The 24,790-nt window shown below is 43.5% G+C and overlaps 1 protein-coding gene across 1 annotated transcript in view; it reads left to right on the top strand.

Moving 5' to 3' along the window:
• Positions 1-24,790, top strand: part of LOC124605806 (beta-1,3-glucan-binding protein-like) — a 111,412-nt gene that overhangs the window by 67,443 nt on the left and 19,179 nt on the right. The window contains exons 4-5 of the mRNA XM_047137709.1: positions 3,043-3,300; positions 23,945-24,096. Coding sequence (XP_046993665.1) covers positions 3,043-3,300; positions 23,945-24,096 — 410 coding nt within the window. The remainder of the gene's footprint in view (positions 1-3,042; positions 3,301-23,944; positions 24,097-24,790) is intronic.

Genomic DNA, 24,790 nt, shown 5'->3' with positions numbered 1-24,790 from the left:
TAGTGTATTTGTTGACTAGCGTTACACACTGTCAGAAACAAAATTAGTACACTCTTTTGGAGTTTTCCGATTCACTCAAGATTTATTGTCGCAATAGTGCATATGGAGTGCATGAAATGATTGGGTTTACAGATTAAATGCAGAAGCAGTTCTTTGGTACCAGGTATGGACCCACGCTGACACACTCAGTACATGGTGCAACCTCGATGGGCAGCAGTGCAGGAGCTGACTCTGGCATCAAGTCGATCGTACAGATGGTGAATACTGTCCTGGGATACGTTATTCTACGCCTGCTCGACCGGATCACGTTGTTCTGTAAGAGTTGTTGATGGGCGAGTGTCGCGAATCAAGTCCTGTCGCATCATATCCTACACCTACTCGATTGGGGACAAGTCTGGAGATGTTACTGGCCAGGGAAGTTCCTGCACGTCTTGCAGAGCACGTTGAGGTTCACAAGCAATGTGTGGGCGGGTATTATCCCGCTGGAACAACAACACATTGCGAGAACGCCAGAAGAACAGGTCTAACACCGTGCTGCACGCACTAAGCGCTGGTTAGCGTCCCCTCGAGAAACAACAAAGGTGAACGAGAGTTGTAGCTTATTGCACCCCAGACTATATAGCGTGGGATGGGGCCAGCGTGTCTTGGACAAATGCACTCAACGAGATAGTGCTCATCAGGACTACAATGTATTCACAAACGACTATCACTTGGGTGTGGGCAGAATCTGTGTTCATCGCTGAAGACCACGGCGCGCCATTCCATCTTCCAAGTTATCCTCTGATGGCACCAGTCGAGCTGCGGACGTCGGTGCTGTGGCGTGAATGGAAGACGGGCTAGAGGTGTGCGTGCCCGTAGTCCCACTGCTAATAACCGGTTAGCAACAGTTCGTGTTCACATGTCTGGCCTCACAAGCCATCTTATCTGTCTGTGGTAGATGTACGGTCTGCCACTGCTGCCCTTACAATACCTGGCGGGCGTTTGAGCTGCTTAGACGTCCAGAACCACGTCTACAGTTGTGAGAATGTTTTTCACGTGACCACTGACACCGGCAACGTTATACAACTGACGCAGCACGTCCTAGTTTTCTGGACACAATTTCATCATTTGCAAACTTGCTCAGATGGATGTGGGAAGTATGGGTGCATCTCTGTTGCACGACTACCTTCTTGCTGCATGCATATACACCACACTGAGCCTCCTGTCTGTACACTACTGGCCGTTAAAATTGCTACACCGCGAAGATGACGCGCTACAGACGCGAAATTTAACCAACAGGAAGTAGATGCTGTGATATGCAAATGATTAGCTTTTCAGAGCACTCACACAAGGTTGCCGCCGGTGGCGACACCTAGAACGTGCTGACATGAGGAAAGTTTCCAACCGATTTCTCATGCACAAACAGCAGTTGACCGGCGTTGCCTGGTGAAACATTGTTGTGATGCCTCGTGTAAGGAGGAGAAATGCGTACCAACACGTTTCCGACTTTGATAAAGGTCGGATTGTAGCCTATCGCGATTGCGGTTTATCGTATCGCGACACTGCTGCTTGCGTTGGTCGAGATCCAATGACTGTTAGCAGAATATGGAATCGGTAGGTTCAGAAGGGTAATACAGAACGCCGTGCTGGATCCCAACGGCCTCGTATCACTAGCAGTCGAGATGACAGGCATCTTATCTGCATGGCTGTAACGGATCGTGCAGCCACGTCTCGATCCCTGAGTCAACAGATGGTGACGTTTGCAAGACAACAACCATCTGCACGAACAGTTCGACGATGTTTGCAGCAGCATCGACTATCAGCTCGGCGTCCATGGCTGCGGTTACCCTTGACGCTGCATCACAGACAGGAGCGTCTGCGATGGTGCACTCAACGACGAACCTGGGTGCACGAATGGCAAAACGTCATTTTTTCGTATGAATCCAGGTTCTGTTTACAGCATCATGATGGTCGCATCCGTGTTTGGCGACATCGCGGTAAACGTACGTTGGAACCGTGTATTCGTCATCGCCATACTGGCGTATCACCCGGCGTGATGGTATGGGGCGCCATTGGTTACACGTCTCGGTCACCTGTCGTTCGCATTGACGGCACTTTGAACAGTGGACGTTACATTTCAGATGTGTTACGACCCGCGGCTCTACCATTCATTCGATCCCTTCGAAACCCTACATTTCAGCAGTATAATGCACGACCGCATGTTGCAGGTCCTGTACGGGCCTTTCTGGATACAGAAAATGTTCTATTGCTGCCCTGGCCAGCACATTCTCCAGATCTCTCACCAAGTGACAACGTGTGGTCAATAGTGGCCGAGCGACTAGCTCGTCACAATACGCCACTCACTACTCTTGATGAACTGTGGTATCGCGTTGAAGCTGCATGGGCAGCTGTACCTGTACACGCCATCCAAGCTGTGTTTGACTCAATGCCCCGGCGTATCAAGGCCGTTATTACGGCCAGAGGTGATTGTTCTGGGTACTGATTTCTCGGGATCTATGCACCCAAATTGCGTGAAAATGTAATCACACGTCAGTTCTAGTATAATATATTTGTCCAATGAATATCCGTTTATCATCTGCATTTCTTCTTGGTGTAGCAATTTTAATGGCCAGTAGTGTATTAAAGGGTAGACACAGATGACCCTCTGGTAGCTATGTAACTACGCGATCTATTGGAAGACGATGTTGAAAACATCATCAGTATATCTACCATCCCCCAGGCGGCATATGAGGTCATCAGATCAAAATCGACATCGTCTTTCCAGGTGTACTAATTTTTTTTCCAGCAATGTATTAAAATTAAGAATGACAAAGTTATTAACAGCAGCTATGAAAATTACCATATCTGCAACATATGGATCGGACTCTCCGTTTATGTAAAGGATCAAGTTGTAAACCAATCTGGTACATTATAAAACACCGTACCTTCAACCTATTCAGGCAATCTGGTTAGATGTAACAGATTGCCTGTAGACTCCCCTATGGCCAGGTGAAATGGGCAAATAAAGTAGTATTGCTGGGCACTCACTTTTCTGTCTTGCAGCCATCTGGCTGCTGCCGCGCTACAACAAGTACGGTCGGTGGCCGGCGTCGGGCGAGGTCGACCTGTTGGAGGCTCGCGGCAACCTGGGGCTGACGCTGGGCGATACCAACATCGGCGCCGAGCAGGTCGCCTCGACGCTGCACTTCGGACCCTACTACCCCTTGGACGCCTACAAGACGGCCACCTTCTCGCAGAACAGCGCCACTGGCCAGGGCTACGACAAGGACTTCCACTCCTACCAGCTCGAGTGGACGCCAGGTGGGTAGAAGTCGCTCTGGAGCAGTGGTCCCTCTAAAGGGTAAAATGACATTGTCTCAGGGGAAAAAACTAAAGGTTTTGATTATGTTTTGGTCACGAGACTAAATTATTTTTAAAAGATTATTACTGTTAACACTAAAGATGGCAACACTCATGCACTACAGTGACTATTCTACCTGTCACAGACAATTGCGACTCTAATCATTTACATACACTTTGTGATCAAAAGTATCCGGACACACCCAAAAACATACGTTTTTCATATTAGGTGCATTGTGCTGCCATCTACTGCCAGGTACTCCACATCATCGACCTCAGTAGTCATTAGACATTGTGAGAGAGCAGAATGGGGTGCTCCGCTAAACTCACAGACTTTAATTATGGTCAGGTGATTGGGTGTCATTTGTATCATATGTCTGTACGCGAAATTTTCTCACTCCTAGACATCCCTAGGTCCACTGTTTCCTATGTGATAGTGAACTGGAAACGTGAAGGGACACGTACAGCACAAAAGAGTACAGGCCGACCCCGTCTGTTCACCAACAGAGATCGCCGACAGTTGAAGAGGGTCGTAATGTGTAATAGGTAGACATCTACCCAGACCATCACACAGGAATTCCAAACTGGATCAGGATCCACTGCAAGTACTATGACAGTTAGGTGGGAGGTGAGAAAACATGGATTTCATGGTCGAGCGGCTGCTCAAAAGCCACACGTCACGCCGGTAAATGCCAAACGACGCCTCGCTTGGTGTAAGGAGCGTAAACATTGGACGATTGAACAGTGGAAAAACGTTGTGTGGAGTGACAAATCACGGTACACAGTGTGGCAATCCGATGGCAGGGTGTGGGTATTGCGAATGCCCAGTGAACGTCATCTGCCAGTGTGAGTATTGCCAACAGTAAAATTCTGAGGTCGTGGTGTTATGGTGTGGGCGTGTTTTTCATGGAGGGGGCTTGAACCCCTTGTTGTTTCGCGTGCACTATCACAGCACAGGCCTACATTGATCTTATAAGCACCTTCTTGTTTCGCACTGTTGAAGAGCAATTCGGGGATGGCGATTGCATCTTTCAACACGATCGAACACCTTTTGATAACGAACGGCCTGTGGCGGAGTAGTTACACGACAATAACCTCCCTTTAAGGGACTGGCCTGCACAGAGTCCTGACCTGAATCCAATAGAACACCTTTGTGATGTTTTGGAACGCCGACTTCGTGCCAGGCCTTACCGACCGACATCGATACCTCTCCTCAGTGCAGCACTGCGTGAAGAATGGGCTGCCATTCCCCAAGAAACCTTCCAGCACATGAATGAATGTATGCCTGCGAGAGTGGAAGCTGTCATCAAGGCTAAGGGTGGGCCAATATCATACTGAATTCCAGCATTAGCGATGGAGGGCGCCACGAACTTGTAAGTCATTTTGAGCTAGGTGTCTGGATACCTTTGATAAAATAGTGTACCTGTCGATGGTGTATACGTGTTTGAAGTTACATTGACATCTGATCATATCTTCTGTGTGCTTTACTTTTTTTTATCAGGTATTGTATGCAGGGTGATTTTTCCCACCATGTACAAACTCTAAGGATTGATGAGAGGATGCAGAACGAAAATGTCTAATAAACGTATGTCCAAATATGTATGGTTTTCAAGCTGGAGACAATTTATTTAATTATACATTGTTACAGAGACTGCGGTGTAATACGCACTGTACCATTCAGCCACAGTAACAGTATGTGTTGAAAATGATTTCCATGTGCCTCAACACATGTGTATACGCACCATAGTATGTTCTGTCTTATAAGTTCACAGTGGCCAGGCTGCATCCCAATAGTGCCAAAGGCAGCATGAATACGCTGATCCAGTGTCTCCACATCTGGAATGGGCTCTGTATACATGATACTTTTGAGATGGGCCCATAACCAGATATTGCACTGTTGAAATCTGGTAAACGAGTGGGTCATGCAACTGGGCCCCCTCGTCCGATCCATTGACCAGTGAAGACACAACTGAGATGTGTCTGGACGTTAATGCCAAAGTGGGCTGGAGCACCATCATGTAGTATCCTACGGATCATAAGTGTCACTTCCTCTAGCAGGGGAGGCAAAGTCACCTGTAAGGAACGCCAATAGTTCGATTCCGTAAGGTGACGTGGAAGAGAGACTGATCCCAAAATACGGTCGCCAGTTATCCCAGCCCACACATTCTGGTTGCACTGATGCTTATGATTCGCTGTCACCATACCATGGGGTTATGCATATTATTCAGCAGATGACTTATAAAAGCTGAAGATACCACTCTGCGTAAAGATGGACTCATCTGTGAATAGGATGGATGACACAAATCCCAGACTTGTGGTTGTCTGATGAAGAAACCAGTGACAAAACTGCTCCAGACGTGGAAAGTCTGTCTGTCGCTAGTAAGCGCTGCACACGCTGTGAGTGGTAAGTATAGTAACAACTGTCATGGAGAATGTTCCACACGGTCATCTGGCTTACCCTGTACTGACGGGCCAACTGTCTGGTGCTGATATGGCGGTTGCCTTCCATAGTGTTAAACACATTTTCCTCCAGTTCTGGTGTCCGAACGTTTCTGGTACGTCCTTCATGATTTCGTGTTTCCTGTCTCAGACAAACGGTGAAACGCTGTTGTAAAAATTGAATGATGTGGTTGTTGTCGGCAGGGATAGGTCTCCTGATATAACCTTGCTGCCTGCAGCCCACCGCCATTTGCCTTTCTGTAAGTAAACACCATGTCTGAAAGTTCTTGATTCTTATACAGAGTCATTGTGTACAATGCTGAATCACATACACTACAAGGTGAGTCAGTAAGAGAAGTGAATTGGACACACCATTACTAATTGCTATGGCAAGGGAGTGCACTAGGGCATGATGTATCAGGAACAGTACCTCCCTCTAGGAGGGAACCATGCGTACGGTAACTGTGGCTGCGTGGTACAGTCTGTATTGGACCGCAGTCTCTTAATAAAGTACGATTGACTAAATGATCTCAATCATAGAAACCATGCACTTCCGGACATTAATTCGTTAGATCATTTTTGTTCCGTATTCTCTCATTGATCAATCCCTAGAGTTTGTACATGGTGGAAAAAGTCACCCTGTATACTAGATGGCCCATGCATGCCACTCTCTACTGACATTAGTTAATTCTATAGACGCCGAAACCTTTGCTTAAGCAGAACAGTAAAGGGGACTCCACACTAACAAACAGGAGACCCTGCTAAACGTTAAGACCAGCGCCTGAAAACGAACACTTTAAACTATAACTGGTCCTATAGTTCGACGCTAGAAAACTTGCTTGCTGTAAGAGAGTTGGCGGGTTAGAGTCCTAGGCTCGAGATAGGTGTCTGTTGCGGGCTTTCAAAAAAAATTAATCAACTACGTACCCTCAGACTCAGAGCTGAAATATTAAATGTTTTGGCTGGTTTCGTTGTCTAGGGGCTGGGATATGTAGTTGCCGCATTATAACCTAAATACTGCTGAGTCTACAGTATACAATATGAATATACACATGAATCGAACGGTCGAAGGTTCCTATCACTTGGCAATTGCCAGCACTCGTCCTGTGCGAACCGATGCTCCTCCCCCACTTCCATAGTCTCTCCATTGACTTTGGTAGTCGCCTACTTTAGTAACGAGCGCTGTGATTGGCTAGAGCACTCCCGTCATGTCTCCAAGACAATGCACTCACAAAAATGTTGAACTTTGAATGTAACATAGAAATTAATGAGTGAAAGGTTGCAATTAAATAAAATCTGCAGGAACTATTTTAACGACGTTGAATGATGAGTATGAAAGCAGAAGTATCTTTAAGAATGTCAATTATTACTGTAAAACGCTTACTGGTGTCGATGGTCCAGCAATTAAATGAAATATAAGTTGAATAACAGGGGAACAATAGACTCCTACTTCCGTAATTAGCTATGAGCAACAACATAGCTCGCGAGATATTCGCTTTTAAACACATACTACGTCTTCACTACAGAAGCCACGGAAATATCACAAGTGCACCAGTCGGCACTACGAAATATTTTCTATCTCCCGCAACCACGCGCAAACTGCTCAACACTCTCCAAGTATTTCCTGCAATCTTCCACCACGCCTTCCCGTCCAGCACTCGTCCTGTGCGAACCGATGCTCCTCCCCCACTTCCATAGTCTCTCCATTGACTTTGGTAGTCGCCTACTTTAGTAACGAGCGCTGTGATTGGCTAGAGCACTCCCGTCATGTCTCCAAGACAATGCACTCACAAAAATGTTGAAACACTTCCGAAATACTGGATTTACATTTAAATAACTTGAAATTAAATAAATATTCCTACGGTTGGACCATAAACACGCTCTAACACACGTTATTAAATACATAAACGGATTAAATAAACATATATCAAAGGAATAGAAACAAAAGTAGGCCAGTAGCCTAATGCCTCTGTGCTTTCTAAAACACAGTAAATATGTGACCAATTTCTTCATGAATAGTATATATCGGATGTAAACAAAGACATAGACGAATAAATATATTTATAAGCATGCACGTACTGTTTTTCGTGTAACTGTGGAGTACTTATGGCCTGACGCGATCAGTAGTAATCGGCCACTTTGACCTCCAATAACTCATGTACTATTCAAGTTACATGCCTGTAATTCATACCAATTTAGGTTTACACTAATAGCTTTCTAAAGACACGTCGATCGACAAAATCGATTGAACCGTTTAGACTTTGGAAACTCGTTGCTGGGTGTTACTTCTATAATTTACTATCAGATACTAAACTTTGAACTAATAAAGATATTGAAAATCTGATAACACCATCAGAATTTTCGTACAGGTAATGGTAGTGTAAATGTTTCTTTTCAAGGTATCATGATTCCTGTGGTTATTATTAATTTCTACATGAACTGTGAAATGTCTGCCACTATGGTTTCACAAAATCCACCATCTTTGGCACACCCGGCATACAAATCTCCTTCATCAACACAAAGCACAGTCCTCAACACAGTGCCAACATGGAATTCCCAGCCACGCGACCATGCGCTGGGGCTGCCCCTCTTGCTCCGGCTAATGTTCGGTACCACGCGGTTGCTGACGAGCCCCGGCTTGCCGAGTGGCCCGTACGGCCACGCCAAATACGAATTTAGAATATTTTCAGGGCGCCACAACTCGGCCGTTACCTCACCCTGTGCAGAAGAATGATTGTCCTTGACCAAAACAATACGCACAAGGGCCAAAGCTTATTAATTACCTGTTTCAAGGCATATCAGAATATGACAGCTAGTTTGCTAACAACACATAATGCACCAATTCGTTCAACACAATCGACAGTATTAAATAAATACTATCATATCTTTGATTGCAATAGAGAATAATGAATATAATGAATGTCATAAATATTGTTCCTGTAAACCTATGTTACAGACTGACAGATCTTTATAATTGCTTTATTCGTAACACAAATGTTTAAATGCATGTCCACCTTGTTGTATCCATTGATGTATATTTATGCAAATACTGAATCGCAAGCATGACGAATTTGTTCTTTTGACATATCTCGATTTTTCGGTTCCGTTTCGTAAAGCCTGGCTTTCATTTAACCCAATAAGAAAAAAATCCAAGTGTCTACTGACGGTGGCGTCATTGACGAAATATCATTCATCTCCTCATAAAATCTGCCTGTCTGGATTTACGAGACGTCCGCTGAACGATACCCAATTTTGGAAATAGTTTCCATATAGCTGTTGTTGTAAGTGCAGCTTAAAGGGTTGCCATTTTCGATCCTCCAGAATCCTTTGTACCGAAGACCTCGATATCCCCAGGTGCGCTGGAGCTCTTCTTTGTTCTAATTACGATGAGAAATAGGTATTAGTGAACGAAATCTAATGAATTTCATAATATTAATAATAATGACCATATTATTATTATTATTATTATTATTATTACTATTACTATTGGTGAATTCTCCCCAGAAATGGAAGATGTTAAGCAAATAACTCGATCAAATTTTTCTTTAAGTTTTTCATGTTCTTCCAATAGGTTTTCATTCTTTCCGAAAAGGCTTGTTTACGATCATCCGACCACTTTGGTTTCTACTTTTGGTTGCTCTGATGTAACTTCCCATTTGTCTACTTTGTGTCTGAACGTGTCGCTTTCTATAATGTCGTCTGGTTCTTATGTTTGCATTTGTTAGGTCGTTTCGAATGTCATCCATCCAGGGTGGGGAATTCTTAACTGAGGTTACATAATCTATTATTCGTCAATCGATTTCTGGTAGCCGGCTGCGATGATCAAAGAATTTCATTCGTCTTTTCCTAATATCAGTTTCGATGTTTGAAAACTTTTCTGTTCTTTTAATTGATTGTAATCTATAACCATCTTGGCTATGTCTTCTATACAATTTTCCTGATGATCTTTCTCTCTTCTTTTTTGATGTCTTCAAGTCGTTGTTTTCTGTTAATTGTTAGTGTTGCACTTGCGTATTGCTGCTTTTATGACAGTATTGTAGTGTCGAATTTTTGCCCCTCTTGACATTGATTATTTTGTTGTAGAGGTTTGCACTAACCTTAATCCTTTTTTAATTTTTTGGAGGCGATGTTGCTGTGAGATTTTTTTCAGTACCTGTCGGTTCGATGAATTCTCCAACGTATTTAAAGTATGGAGCCCTGTTAATTTTACCATATTTCGTTTTCAAGCTTGCAATTTCTGTTTTTGAACAAAACATTTCAGTTTTCTCAAATGAAATTTGTATACCTTCTTTTTCTGCCCATTTGAGTATTTCCAGCTGTTTGACTGCAGTCTGCTCATCCTCTGTTAGTATCGCCAGGTCGTCCGTAAATGCAAGATATGGTATACAGACGTTGTTTTTGGTAATGCCCAGTCGAATTGGCTTCCAAACCCCACATTTATTAAGTTCCTTCTACCATTCTTCCATAACTTTGTCTAGAACTACCTTGTCTTACACCTGTTTGACTGTCGAAGGGTTCTGAGATCGCCCTCATAAATTTTACTTTAGATTTCGTGCCAATTAGTATTTATTTTATGAATTCTCGTCTTTTGGGATAAGCCCCTCTCTTCTAAAATTTGGAATAGTGAGGGCCTGTCTATTGAATCGTATGCTTTTTTGAAATCTGCAAATACTACAGGTTTTTGTCTGAGAGCTCGCATTTTGAGTATGGTTTTGATGTTGAAAATTTGCTCCGGACATGATCTATTGGGTCTGAATCCTGCTTGATATTCTGCTACTTTGGGTTCTGATTGCTGTTATGTTTTATTCAAGAGACAAGCTAATAGGATTTTGTAGGTGACTGGTATTATTAGTATTACAGGTACAAATAATACTGCAACCTAAATACAATAACATGACAACACTTTCGTTTATACTACGTTGCACGTACGCGATATTTTCATTTAACATTCCGGGCATCAACGGGTGCGTCTCGGATCGATCTTTCCACGACACTTTGTACCTGAAAGCCTTCTCCGGTTCTTAAGCGCATCTCTGCATGTTTGAAAACATGTACAGAAGGTAGACCTCGCGTTGTGAATTCAGTCTTCGGGACTCAGCTGCATTGCGATGCGTCTGCCCGTAGATAAGTGTCATATAGGTGTAGTCTTCGCTATAGTACATTACGGTTGTTACCTGTTTCATTGTAAGATCTGATTCAAACTGCGAAAAGATGGCCGCGCGATCTTATCAGTGCGGAACGGGGCCAACGAAATATACGGGCGCCTACAACGAACTTATGACGTCACAACAGTAGTGTGCGGCGCCGTCTGTTACGAGAGCCTGACAACTATCAACTATTCCTGTGGCCAGCCAGAAAGCGATGCAGAACATACTGACCATAGTTTCCAGTCTGCAAGTCCACATTATTGTCCAGGTCACTGAAAGAAATGTTTCTATTCTCTATTTACTCATCGGGATCAGGAGCTATGATTATAAATGAGGATTTTGAGTTCTAATTGATAGATATGTTTGATAAATTTTCATACGCACAACATCATAGTATTCCTGATGTTAATACTAATAAGTCTAATGTCTCTATCAAAAACAGCATTATGAGCAGTTCAGAGGCGACCTCTACGGTAAGTCCCCAATAAATGATTTTTCGCCCTGACTTCGAATAATCTAAGTTAATTGCTCGCCACAAATGTGGAAAATAACGTTACTACTTGCCACGCGGTTTTGTTATCATTACGGGCGGCGCCGAACAGTTACTTCCGCGAAATCTAAGCGATTCAGGAAGTTGTACTGCCCTCGCGAGTTCACTTCCTATTCGTACCGAAAACATGTGTTTAGTTTCAGTCTGGCTGTGTCGTCACCCGAGGGCTGCTCGTAAACCGGCGTTTGACTGACGCCGACCATATGGTAGCTGGGTGCGAAATGAAGTTTCGTACTCCGGTGAGTTGTAGGATGAGCGGATCACGCCTTTCCTACTTCTTCCTGGGGGTGTTGGACGTTGTCTTCTCGTCTGAATCTTCTTCACGGTTGCGTTGCTTCTATTAGTTCTTCTGGCTCATGTTGCGGAGTTCCTTTACACCAGCAACAGGTCTGGCCACCTTGTGGTCGGGTGCCAATGCACTTGGTTGCCCAAGTTGCGGACGAGGTCGTTCTCCGACATACGGGCGGTCGCATAAAAACGATGCGCCACCTGCCGGAATCGGTGTTTGAGCAGCGGGACTCCCGCTACTCTGTGGAGATCTCCGGTGCTGAAAGTCTCCTGGCAGGTGAAGCGCTAACCTAAGCGCCTTGTTCTGGACATGAAGTCGCTGCCTCTCTGGCCGTATTTATAGAGGGTGTCACAAAAAGGTACGGCCAAACTTTCAGGAAACATTCCTCACACACAAATAAAGAAAAGATGTTATTTGGAGTTGTGTCCAGAAACGCTTAATTTCCATGTTAGAGCTCATTTTAGTTTCGTCAGTATGTACTGTACTTCCTCGATTCACCGCCATGATTTCATACGGGATACTCTACCTGTGCTGCTAGAACATGTGCCTTTACAAGTACGACACAACATGTGGTTCATGCATGATGGAGCTCCTGCACATTTCAGTCGAAGTGTTCGTACGCTTCTCAACAACAGATTCCGTGACCGATGGATTGGTAGAGGCGGACCAATTCCATGGCCTCCACGCTCTCCTGACCTCAACCCTCTTGACTTTCATTTATGGGGGCATTTGAAAGCTCTTGTCTACGCAACCCCGGTACCAAATGTAGAGACTCTTCGTGCTCGTATTGTGGACGGCTGTGATATAATACGCCATTCTCCAGGGCTGCATCAACGCATCAGGGACTCCATGCGACGGAGGGTGGATGCATGTATCCTCGTCTAAAATTTTTAGAACGGAACTGACGGTAGAACATTATCTATGAACTACAACTTTCAAAGACTTTGTATTGATTGTTATTTACATCAAAGTCTTGAAATTTGTTATAGCTCTATTACTTAATGGGTTTAGTTAGTGCTATAATCAAAACTCTCTATCATTGTGTGTGTACTGTGTATGGAATTGGGGACCTAGAAACGATGGAGAGGCTTCGTCCCACCGTAGCCCGCAGTGGTCCACAGCCCCACAACAGGCCACAGCAGTCCACCCACGCCGCCGCCGCCGCCGCATACAGAACCCAGGGTTATTGTGCGGTTTCGGCCCTCAGTGGACCGCCCCCCTCTTGGGGGTGGTAGAGAAATTATGGTGTACGCATACGTGGAGAAAGTGTGCAGCAATCGCCGACATAGTGTAACTGAGGCGCAGTAAGGGGAACCAGCCAACATTCACCGTGGCAGATGGAAAACCGCCTTAAAAACCATCCACAGGCTGGCCGGCACACTGGACCTCGACACTAACCAGCCGGGCGGATTCGTGCAGGGGACCGGCACGCGTTCCGGCTCGGGAAGCAGCGCGTTAGACCGCTCAAAAATGGTTCAAATGGCTCTGAGCACTGTGGGACTTAACTGCTGTGGTCATCAGCCCCGTAGAACTTAGAACTACTTAAACCTAACTAACCTAAGGACATCACACACATCCATGCCCGAGGCAGGATTCGAACCTGCGACCGTAGCGGTCGCGCGGTTCCAGACTGCAGCGCCTAGGACCGCTCGGCCACTCCGGCCGGCTTAGATCGCTCGGTTACCAGGTTGGGCTACTCTCTATCATTACTATAAATAATACTTAATCTACTAATACAGACGTTTTCGTTCGATATTTAGTTTTCAGTAAATTTCTCGGAAACTATGAGAGATAGCTCGATGGGGTCACGCATTTACTGTTTTTATGTCGAACTGAAGCTTCATACAAATTTTTGGCTTTCGAGCTTTATTATTTAGCGCCACTTATTTTTCCTAAAAACGTTGCTTGCAAGTGAAATTCTGTTCCGATCAAGTTGAAACTTGCAACAGTTAATTTTGACATACATTTGCACATTCTGACCGAATTCTGGCTTTCTAGCTGTATTATTCAGCACCACATGTTTTTTATTTAAAACGATGTATTTAGGGAAACACATTCATCTTATCACTCTGAGATTTGACAATTTATACATTAATATTATGAAGCATATGACAAAGTTTGGAAATGTAATTTTAATTTTTTAATTTCATTCTTAATTATGGTGCATTACTTGTACGCTACGGGTTATGGTGACGTGGTGTTAGTAGCTGTGAACTGGGATAAGTCCCGGCACACACGCTCACCTCTGTGTCTCTCAAATGATACACCGCTTGTTTCACCATAGTAGGCTTGTCCGCCAAACTTCGGGAACTCTCAGCTCCTTGCAGGGCCCATGCGAAACCAATCTTTAATTGAAAAGGTACCCACTAAAGATCTTCATTTTGCCGTCTGCTATCGAGAACTTGCCTGTACTTAAACGCGCAGTCAACAGTTATTAAACTCGTCTGAATTAGTTAGTCGCTCCCCGCTGTAGACGGCTGCACGCACTCGTAAGACTTGCTGTGTCACGTGCTGTGACGTAAGCGCCGCGGCCCGTCTTTGTAGTGGGCCACGAGATTGGAACCAGGAGGAAAACGCACGCAGACGGCGGCACAGCTCGGTGGAGATTCGCTTGTACGTGCACTTCCCCACTGGACAGCAGTGGCGACGCTACCCTTCTTGCACTAACGTATGCGGGAAACATAAAACTACAGACGGCGGCTTGTGTGGGCCACCTGTTATATGGGGAGACAACAAAGACTATGTTGTATATCATAATGGCAGGCCAAGTGACTTTTATTGATTGCTGCACTTCACTTCCAAGTGAAGGGGTGTTCTGGCAATAGTTCACTTCCTCGAAGGATTGTCACGGATCCTTTCGAGAACCGCTGTGTGAACGTCTTCGTGGTTGGAAAACCTCTTTCCGCCTCAGATGTTCTTTCAGACTACTGAAAAGATTGCCTAGCCGTTGTGGTCTGTGGTCCATGTCAATGGGGCTTCTAGTATTATAGATGTTGCTGTTCACTCACATTTAATCAAATATGACTGTAATGATGTCTGGCAGTGTTTGCCGACAAGATAAAGAATGCAACCTATAACACTGGACTGCATACTCACGGCAGTTCTACTTTGCCGTTTTTGGTACGACTTGGAAAGAGAAAAAAATTAATGTATGATCGCCGATGCGTCGGTTCTCGATTGTGTTCAGGAGACGTAAGGTTTGATTACGCGAAGGTGGTTTCTTGACTGACCTTTGTCCCGGATTGCCTTGATGCAATCAGAATCTTCGATGAAAATACCTAACGGACCTATCTGAATATTAAAAAAAAAAAATGGAGATGAATGGAAAACAGTGAAATTTTGTAAAAAGTTATCAGATTGGAAATTGAACACATTAATGTCCTCCCTAATACAATCGAGATATCGCGATGAAGAGCGAACCTGTAACAAAGCTTACATACATTGAAAAATCATGGTGAGTTTAAAGAAAAGAATAAGCAGACATTTTCTGTAAAGTGAAGCATCAATATATTCTCAAAGAAAAGGGCGTTAAACTAATAGACACTAACAAATATACAATGAATGCAAAACTTACATTTTTATGTTTCTCTCATGCTTGGAGCAGTCCAACAATCGCTGAAAAATTAAATGTTCTGGCGTGCGCGTAAGTACTTTTTAGCATTACACGGTTTTGCTCGGTGATTACATGGTTTTTGACACTAAATAAAATATAACTTGCAGCGGTGCTACACGACACGTCTTAACAAATCGACGACCAAACGTAAAAAGGTAATGACGTCTCTAGAACATTTCTTAACAAACGATGGATTGCTCTTTCAAACGTTTCGCACCTTATTGATATAGAGCGCTGTGGCAATGATTTAAATATCTGCGCCCAGCAGGTCATAGTGTTTCTTTGAAATATTTTAACGCTAGACGTGCATCTCGGTGTAGGCGCACATTATAAAGTATTTCGTCTCTTTACACATGCGCTGTGATGCTTAATATCTTTACAACTACAGCCCGATGGCTGTTCCTTTCTTTTATGGTAAATATCTCACTTGCAAAGTATCTGAAATACAATAGTACACTACTGGTCATTAAAATTGCTACACCACAAAGATGCCGTGCCACGGGCGCGAAATTTATCCAACAGGAAGAAGATGCTGTGATATGCAAATGATTAGCTTTTCAGAGCATTCACACAAGGTTGGCGCTGATGGCGACACCTACAACGTGCTGGCATGAGGAAAGTTTCCAACCGATTTCTCATATACAAACAGCAGCTGACCGGCGTTGCCTGGTGAAACGTTGTTGTGATGCCTCGTGTAAGGAGGAGAAATGCGTACCATCACGTTTCCGACTTCGACAAAGGTCGGATTGTAGCCTATCGCGATTGCGGTTTATCGTATCGCGACATTACTGCTCGCGTTGGTCGAGATCCAATGACTGTTAGCAGAATATGGAATCAGTGGGTTCAAGAGGGTAATACGGAACGCCGTGCTGGATCCCAACGACCTCGTATCACTAGCAGTCGAGATGACAGCATCTTATCCGCATGGCTGTAACGGATCGTGCAGCCACGTCTCGATCTCTGAGTCAACTGATGGGGACGTTTGCAAGACAACAACCATCTGCACGAACAGTTCGACGATGTTTGCAGCAGCATGGACAATCAGCTCGGCGTCCATGGCTGCGGTTACCCTTGCCGCTGCATCACAGACAGGAACGCCTGCGATGGTGTACTCAACGACGAGCCTGGGTGCACGAATGGCAAAACGTCTTTTTTTCGTATGAATCCAGGTTCTGTTTACAGCATCATGATGGTCGCATCCGTGTTTGGCGACATCGCAGTGAACACACATTGGAAACGTGTATTCGTCATCGCCATACTGGCGTATCACCCGGCGTGATGGTATGGGGTGCCATTGGTTACACGTCTCGGTCACCTCTTGTACGCATTGACGGCACTTTGAACAGTAGACGTTACATTTCAGATGTATTCCGACCTGTGCCTCTACCCTGTGAAACCATACATATCAGCAGGATAATGCACGACCGCATGTAGCAGGTCCTGTACGGGCCTTTCTCGATACAGGAAATGTTCGACTGCTGCCCTGGCCAGCTCATTCTCCAGATCTCTCACCAACTGAAAACGTCTGGTCAATGGTGGCCGAGCAACTGGGTCGTCACAATACGCCAGACACTACTCTTGATGAACTGTGGTATCGTGTTGAAGCTGCATGGGCAGCTGTACCTGTACACGCCATCCAAGCTCTGTTTGACTCAATGCTCAGGCGTATCAAGGCCGTTATTGCGGCCAGAGGTGGTTGTTCTGGGTACTGATTTGTCAGGATCCATGCACCCAAATTGCGTGAAAATGTAATCACATGTCAGTTCTAGCATAATATATTTGTCCAGTGAATACCCGTTTATCATCTGCATTCTTTCCTGGTGTAGCAATTTTAATGTCCAGTGGTATATTACACGCTCCATCTCGATCAGCACAATCCATGTCTGTGCGCGCATCGGTCAAATAGCTGACTGGCACTGTTTCACTACGGTTGGATGCGACGCTACTACTGCTCGTTTCAACTCTGGACTACATTTCCGTTTACCACCCGATTTCACTCGCACACTGTGTATTATCCATACCGCAGCAGAAGTGTGGCCGCGGCTAACCAGGAACATGTAGTCTCCTCTGACAACGCGCCACAGTTGATGCGCAATGGTCTTATCGTAGGAGACATGTGTAGCTTAATTTCTATAGTATCTTGCTTCGTCCAAATGTTATTCTGTCCAAAATAAGGAACTCTCAACACATATGTTCTCAATTTCTGTGTAAATTTACTTTTACTCTTTACTGGACTTTTTCACGTCACTGGGTAAATGGTCAAACATCTTTATCTCCAAGCATCTCACTACTTTCTGCACTTTATCAAAACTGAGTAGAATCTTGTCTACACTGTATTGGATCATATTATTTTTCTTTCTTTTCTTATATACAGGGTGATTCACGAAGATATGCATATGTTTTAATATGTTATTCTACAAGTAAAACTATAGAAAGAAGTTCATTTAAGCATACGTCCGCAAACGTTTAGTTACGGAATTACGGCTAATAAAAGAGATTTAGCCTGAAATTTAGGAACTTCGCCAATATGAAGCCATTGCCAAGCTGTACGACTTTAAAGTAAAGCACGATTTCCATTTATCTTGTTGTTATTGGTCTGGTGAATCTAATAAAACACGTCCCAGACGTGTATCTGCAGTAGTTTTCCAGAACATCCAGAGAAGCAAAGACGTAATTTCGTAAAAAATTTTATTTATTGACTACTTGGCCCATTTTTTTTTATAAATCCCAGATAACTGCACAAAGTTTTCAACAGAAGTTGTAGAGAGTTTAATTTTGGAGTAATGATGGTAATAATATGAACTGAAACTGTATGAATGTGTCAGATAATCTGCTTCTATTAATACCATAGCACGTGAATTGACGTTAAACCGGAAAAAAGCTCAGTGTTGAGGAAATTGCATAGTGCACATACAATTTCACAATACATTCACAATAAATGTTCAAAAATGTCCCCACCGAGTTCAATGCATTTAGCTGCATGTGTTGTTGCTCGTTTCAGTTTCACAGGGTTGTTCTTAATTTCGTCTGCTGCATTCATAATGCGAGCAAGTAATGCCTCACGTGTATTGACTTTGTTCTCATAAACTATGTCTTTCATCCATCCGCCGTATTGTCTGAGGCGCCTTGTCACGGTTCGCGAGGCTGCTCCCGTCGGAGGTTCGAGTCCTCCCTCGGGCGTGGGTGTGTGTGTTGTCCTTAGCTTAAGTTAGTTTAAGTTAGAATAAGTAGTGTGTAAGCTTATGGACCGATGACCTCAGCAGTTTGGTCCCATAGGACTTACCACAAATCTCCAATTTCCAGTTTCATCCATCCCCATATACAAAAGTCCGTTGGTATTACATCGAGCGATCTGGGTGGCCACAGACGTGTAGCACAACGGCCAATCCATTTCTGGGGAAAATGTTCATTTACATGTATAGTAACGGCATTGATGAAATGTGGAGGCGCGCCCTCATATTGAAAATACATTTGAGTCAGGTAGCAAGTGAAACATCTTCGAGCAAGCGCCAGTTAGACGTCCTAGGAAAATGACTGGTCCAGTAGTGTGTGTGTTGAGTATACCACACCACATTTTCGTGCTAAATCGCTGCTGGAAATTGCATGTGGGTTTGCTTCGGATCATACGTGCTCGTTATGTAAATAGTTTATACCATCTCGAGTAAATTGTGCCTCATCAGTAAATAAAAAGTATTTGTGTAACTTCCGATTAGTATTTAACCAATTGCACAACTCCAAGCAAAGGGCAGTATCTCTCGGATGTAAATGATGCACTTTATGTTTATGGAAAGGATACAAATTATTATACTTCAGTGTACGCCGAACCTTAGATTGTAAAATGCCTAATCGTTGAGAGATATGGCGGGTACTGGTACCCGGGCTACGTTCAACAGCGTCCATAATATCCTCATCATCGTCTTCACGTATCGAGCACTCGTACAGATTATGAACGCTAGGTAGAGAACCTGTCTCCCGTAACATTCGAAATACTCCGCTAATGCTTCGTGCATTCGGAATCCGAGTTGGATAATGTACGCAATATTCTTTAACTGCAGAACCAACATTACCGTCACATTTGCCATAAAGATACACCATATCGGCGTATTCCTCTGTTGTAAATTTGAAAGGTATCCCTGTTTCATAAATAATCTACAAACTACAACAGTTACTACGTGGTTTCACTTAAATACACTGTTGTTATTATGTTCTTTCACTGAACGATACAGAAAACTAATTTGTTTCAAGATTACGAAACGACTGAAACAACTCACTAACGGTTGCCAACAATGACGTAAACGTTTCTACATTCTTAATGGAAAGTAAACAAATTTACTTCGATAAAAATCTTTGCTTAACTGGATGTTCTGGAAAACTACTGCAGATACACGTCTGGGACCTGTTTTATTAGATTCATCAGACCAATAACAACAAGATAAATGGAAAGTGCTTTACTTTAACCTCGCACAGTTTCGCGATGGCATCATATTAGCGAAGTTGCTAAATTTCAGGCAAAATCTTTTATTAGCCGTAGCTCCGCAACTAAACACTTGCGGACCTATGTTTATATGAACTTTTTTCTTTAGTTTTACTTGTAGAATAACATATTAAAATATTTGCATATCTGGTGAACCACTTTGGATAAGTTATATGTAAACTGAATGACCTATGAATCAAAGACACCGCCAAAAGTAAATTAACGAGTTGTTTTGTGGCAAGGATAATGTTCTGATACATCGTTAAATATCTGTATGAAATAATAAATACGCTCTTCTATTTAGTAATTCATGTACACTCCTGGAAATGGAAAAAAGAACACATTGACACCGGTGTGTCAGACCCACCATACTTGCTCCGGACACTGCGAGAGGGCTGTACAAGCAATGATCACACGCACGGCACAGCGGACACAAAAGGAACCGCAGTGTTGGCCGTCGAATGGCGCTAGCTGCGCAGCATTTGTGCACCGCCGCCGTCAGTGTCAGCCAGTTTGCCGTGGCATACGGAGCTCCATCGCAGTCTTTAACACTGGTAGCATGCCGCGACAGCGTGGACGTGAACCGTATGTGCAGTTGACGGACTTTGAGCGAGGACGTATAGTGGGCATGCGGGAGGCCGGGTGGACGTACCGCCGAATTGCTCAACACGTGGGGCGTGAGGTCTCCACAGTACATCGATGTTGTCGCCAGTGGTCGGCGGAAGGTGCACGTGCCCGTCGACCTAGGACCGGACCGCAGCGACGCACGGATGCACGCCAAGACCGTAGGATCCTACGCAGTGCCGTAGGGGACCGCACCGCCACTTCCCAGCAAATTAGGGACACTGTTGCTCCTGGGGTATCGGCGAGGACCATTCGCAACCGTCTCCATGAAGCTGGGCTACGGTCCCGCACACCGTTAGGCCGTCTTCCGCTCACGCCCCAACATCGTGCAGCCCGCCTCCAGTGGTGTCGCGACAGGCGTGAATGGAGGGACGAATGGAGACGTGTCGTCTTCAGCGATGAGAGTCGCTTCTGCCTTGGTGCCAATGATGGTCGTATGCGTGTTTGGCGCCGTGCAGGTGAGCGCCACAATCAGGACTGCATACGACCGAGGCACACAGGGCCAACACCCGGCATCATGGTGTGGGGAGTGATCTCCTACACTGGCCGTACACCACTGGTGATCGTCGAGGGGACACTGAATAGTGCACGGTACATCCAAACCGTCATCGAACCCATCGTTCTACCATTCCTAGACCGGCAAGGGAACTTGCTGTTCCAACAGGACAATGCACGTCCGCATGTATCCCATGCCACCCAACGTGCTCTAGAAGGTGTAAGTCAACTACCCTGGCCAGCAAGATCTCCGAATCTGTCCCCCATTGAGCATGTTTGGGACTGGATGAAGCGTCGTCTCACGCGGTCTGCACCTCCAGCACGAACGCTGGTCCAACTGAGGCGCCAGGTGGAAATGGCATGGCAAGGCGTTCCACAGGACTACATCCAGCATCTCTACGATCGTCTCCATGGGAGAATAGCAGCCTGCATTGCTGCGAAAGGTGGATATACACTGTACTAGTGCCGACATTGTGCATGCTCTGTTGCCTGTGTCTATGTGCCTGTGGTTCTGTCAGTGTGATCATGTGATGTATCTGACCCCAGGAATGTGTCAATAAAGTTTCCCCTTCCTGGGACAATGAATTCACGGTGTTCTTATTTCAATTTCCAGGAGTGTATCTTCACCCTTTTGTTTCGGGAAGTGGTAGCGTACGGACGTTTGCTTGGACCCGTCGTACCAGCATGGTTAAAAATGTGTATTTTAACCATTCATTAAAAGTTGTTACAAAAGAAATATTTGTTCGCACGCTTGTAAGTTCAACTCCTATCGGCTCATTGTTTCGCTCGCCGCCGAGATCCTTCACGAAGAGGTTCGGTGCAGGCAAGAATAGTTAACGCCGTGTCCGGAGGAGCGTTCCTGCACCGACATTGTCACATTCAAGATTAAACACAATGGAACTAATGTGAATGCAGTGACTCAGACTTGATAGGTACCTGTTGAACTTGGTTTACTTACGCTAAAAGTATTGTGCTTCGTGTGTTTAATAACTTATAGACACATCGATAATTTCAATGGCTGCGGTGATTATTTGGTACCGCACACTACTAGAAGCAGAAATACGTAATGCGAATTATGTTTATTTACCCTGAATGTAAATGATACTCAAGGACTGTTGATATTGATATCAGTTAAAGTTCACGCAAGAGTGTGCACAGATTCATAAATTACCTTCAAAATTTTGCTCAACTATTCTTTCCAATCAGTTTTTTTCAGTTATTCAAGAAATTATAACCCATTTCCACATCCCTATTCAACACCTGTTATGGTTGTTTGCAAACTGTCGTAGATTGTTGACAACAAACTTCATAAGGAAGTTAATGTTCGGTAAGGCTGTTCTCAGTACAGGCAATTATTGTTTAAACTGCTATTCACAAGATGCTCTAGGCTGTTCACCACATATTAACCACATAACAGGTGTCTGTGAACAAACACTTTCCCCTGTGAGGAGTTGATGTCACCACAAGAAATCAATGAGTCAACTTAGGAAAAGTGAGTTTTTTATAATTCATCTCCACTCTGATATCATCCTTAGTGCAAAAGTAGCAGAACTTCGAAGTTTAAGGAGATCTGCAACATGCGAAATGCGGTTGTGGTTCGTATCAGAACAAACACTTAAAAATTTAGGTTATTTTTTTATTAAATTTTGTTGATTTTCTCCCATGCAGCTATTGTTAACGATCTGGTAAGACTTTGGTAGTAAAAAATTGCATATATTTTGTTTCATTTAATTTCAATGACTGTGAATTTCTTTTATAGCACTCTGCCGACAGCAGTATTGTGCATAAAGGACGATGAATTGCATGACTATCACAAAACTCCTCAACGGAGCATCTCACCATTTAAAGTATCAGTTAACACTTTGCTGCCTGAAGGCGTGGCAGTCTACTCGCTATCTGTTAGATATTTTATTAATTTCATATCGCACTTACCATTTTTAGTAGTATATCATCTCGTAATTCCCTCTGTCTTCTTCAAACATAGGTACACGTTTCTTGTAATTCAGTTACATAGAAACTGTAGATGTAATACTAAGAAAGCTGTTTTTAAACAAATTTATTTTTTCTGAAAATGCAGAAATTTTTTGTCATTCGTAAGAAATAGTAGACTATTGGGTTGAAATCAACGAATATATGTCAATAATGAACAGGAACGAGCAAAAATTCGTAAAGTCTATGCTGTATTGAATTATATTGGTTGCTTTACTGAATGTGTTACATATTATTACGCAAATGATTATGATGAAGACATACTCTCGGGTATTTCCGAATAATGTATCATCATCTACCGCCGGATATATTATCTTCACCTTTTATCGGTGTCACACACTTCATTATCATTCGCTTAATCAGCTGCAGATAAGTAAACATGGGAGAGAGGAAGTATTTTTCAGTGGACCTTAGTCCATGGATGTTTAAATTTCAATTACCTTCATGGGGCGATGTTGTCTTGAAGAAATTCTGACACATCATCAAAATATTTTGTACACTTGTTGTACTCGTGACGCAAAGTTCTACACAAGGAAAGGAAAGAAATGTTTTATATATTAAAAAGTTCCCTTTCTCAGATTTTCAACAGTTGTGCGAGAGTCTAAGAAAAAATTCTTCTCATACAGTTTGAGTAGTTATCACAACTGAATTTTTATTTTATTTTAGCAGAGATAACCTACTCCTATTGAAATGATCAGCCTCCATTACCGCTGTAGGAGTGAAACAGAGTCTATTGTATATGACATACGAAAAAGTCTGCTATTTAAGTACAGCTATTTGACATTTCAAATTCTAGTGATACTTGCATTCTGAAGCTAATATTATTGTATTGTACTTTATTATAATGTACATTTAATATGTATTTATTTCACACACTTTTTTAGAAGTCAAATACCTTCATTCAGTCGTTTCGTTTTGTCATATCACTACTCCATGTTCGTACCATTATTTCAGCTTTTAGTGGGTTTTTCTCTGTAATTTACAGACTACATGAAGTTCAGTATTGATGGTACCGAAATAGGAACGGTTACTCCTACAGATGAAGGTTTCTGGAGCTATGGAGAATTTAATACAGATCTACCAGCGGCTGAGAACCCATGGAGATACGCTACTAAAATGGCTCCTTTCGATCAAGAGGTAAGACACAATAAATTTCTGACTTCGCCTCTTTTTGTGAGGCATGCGCTAAGTTCACATTTAAGGTTCTTACAACCCTATGATACTTATCTAGCAATTAGTCTTTCAGTAGCTTCTCAAACTGGTCTTTGACTATACATAAGACTAAATCATTCGAGGCGAAATTTGAACACTCTTTGTGGTCCACAGTATGTGGCATTACAATGAAGAAGGAATGTACAAAATATATCTCTGTGTATCAAAGGAAACATCACTGAAGTTATAAGTATGCAACTTCTTAGACTACAGAAAGAGTCAGTCAGACCCGGAAACAGTAATAGTGAAGGGAAATGTCGTTCAAAGATTATGCAGTATTGTGTTCATATGTGAGGAACAGAAGCTATAACTTCAGTTCCACGCTTCCTAAGCAGTCGACAGATATACTGCAATGTAAATTACATCAAGTATATGTTTCAAATAGCTTTACGTTTCAGTAAAAGATAGTAAATTACGATGCTCAAGTTTTATCTGTAGACATCCTGCTATCCACTGAAAACGCAAAGAAGAATAAGCAATCTGAAATGTGGTGAATAAGTGACTGAGCATAGCGGCAAATGATAAACGTGATGTGTGGCATTTACTTTCACGAACAGGTAATAACAGAGCTGAAAAAGAAACAGGAGCGAAAAGATTCTGAAGAAAATATAGTTTCCTT

The sequence above is a fragment of the Schistocerca americana genome, chromosome 3, assembly GCF_021461395.2.
Source record: "Schistocerca americana isolate TAMUIC-IGC-003095 chromosome 3, iqSchAmer2.1, whole genome shotgun sequence".
NCBI lineage: Eukaryota > Metazoa > Arthropoda > Insecta > Orthoptera > Acrididae > Schistocerca > Schistocerca americana.
The sequence above is the reverse complement of the archived record's forward strand: the minus strand, read 5'-3'. Positions and strand labels throughout refer to the sequence as shown.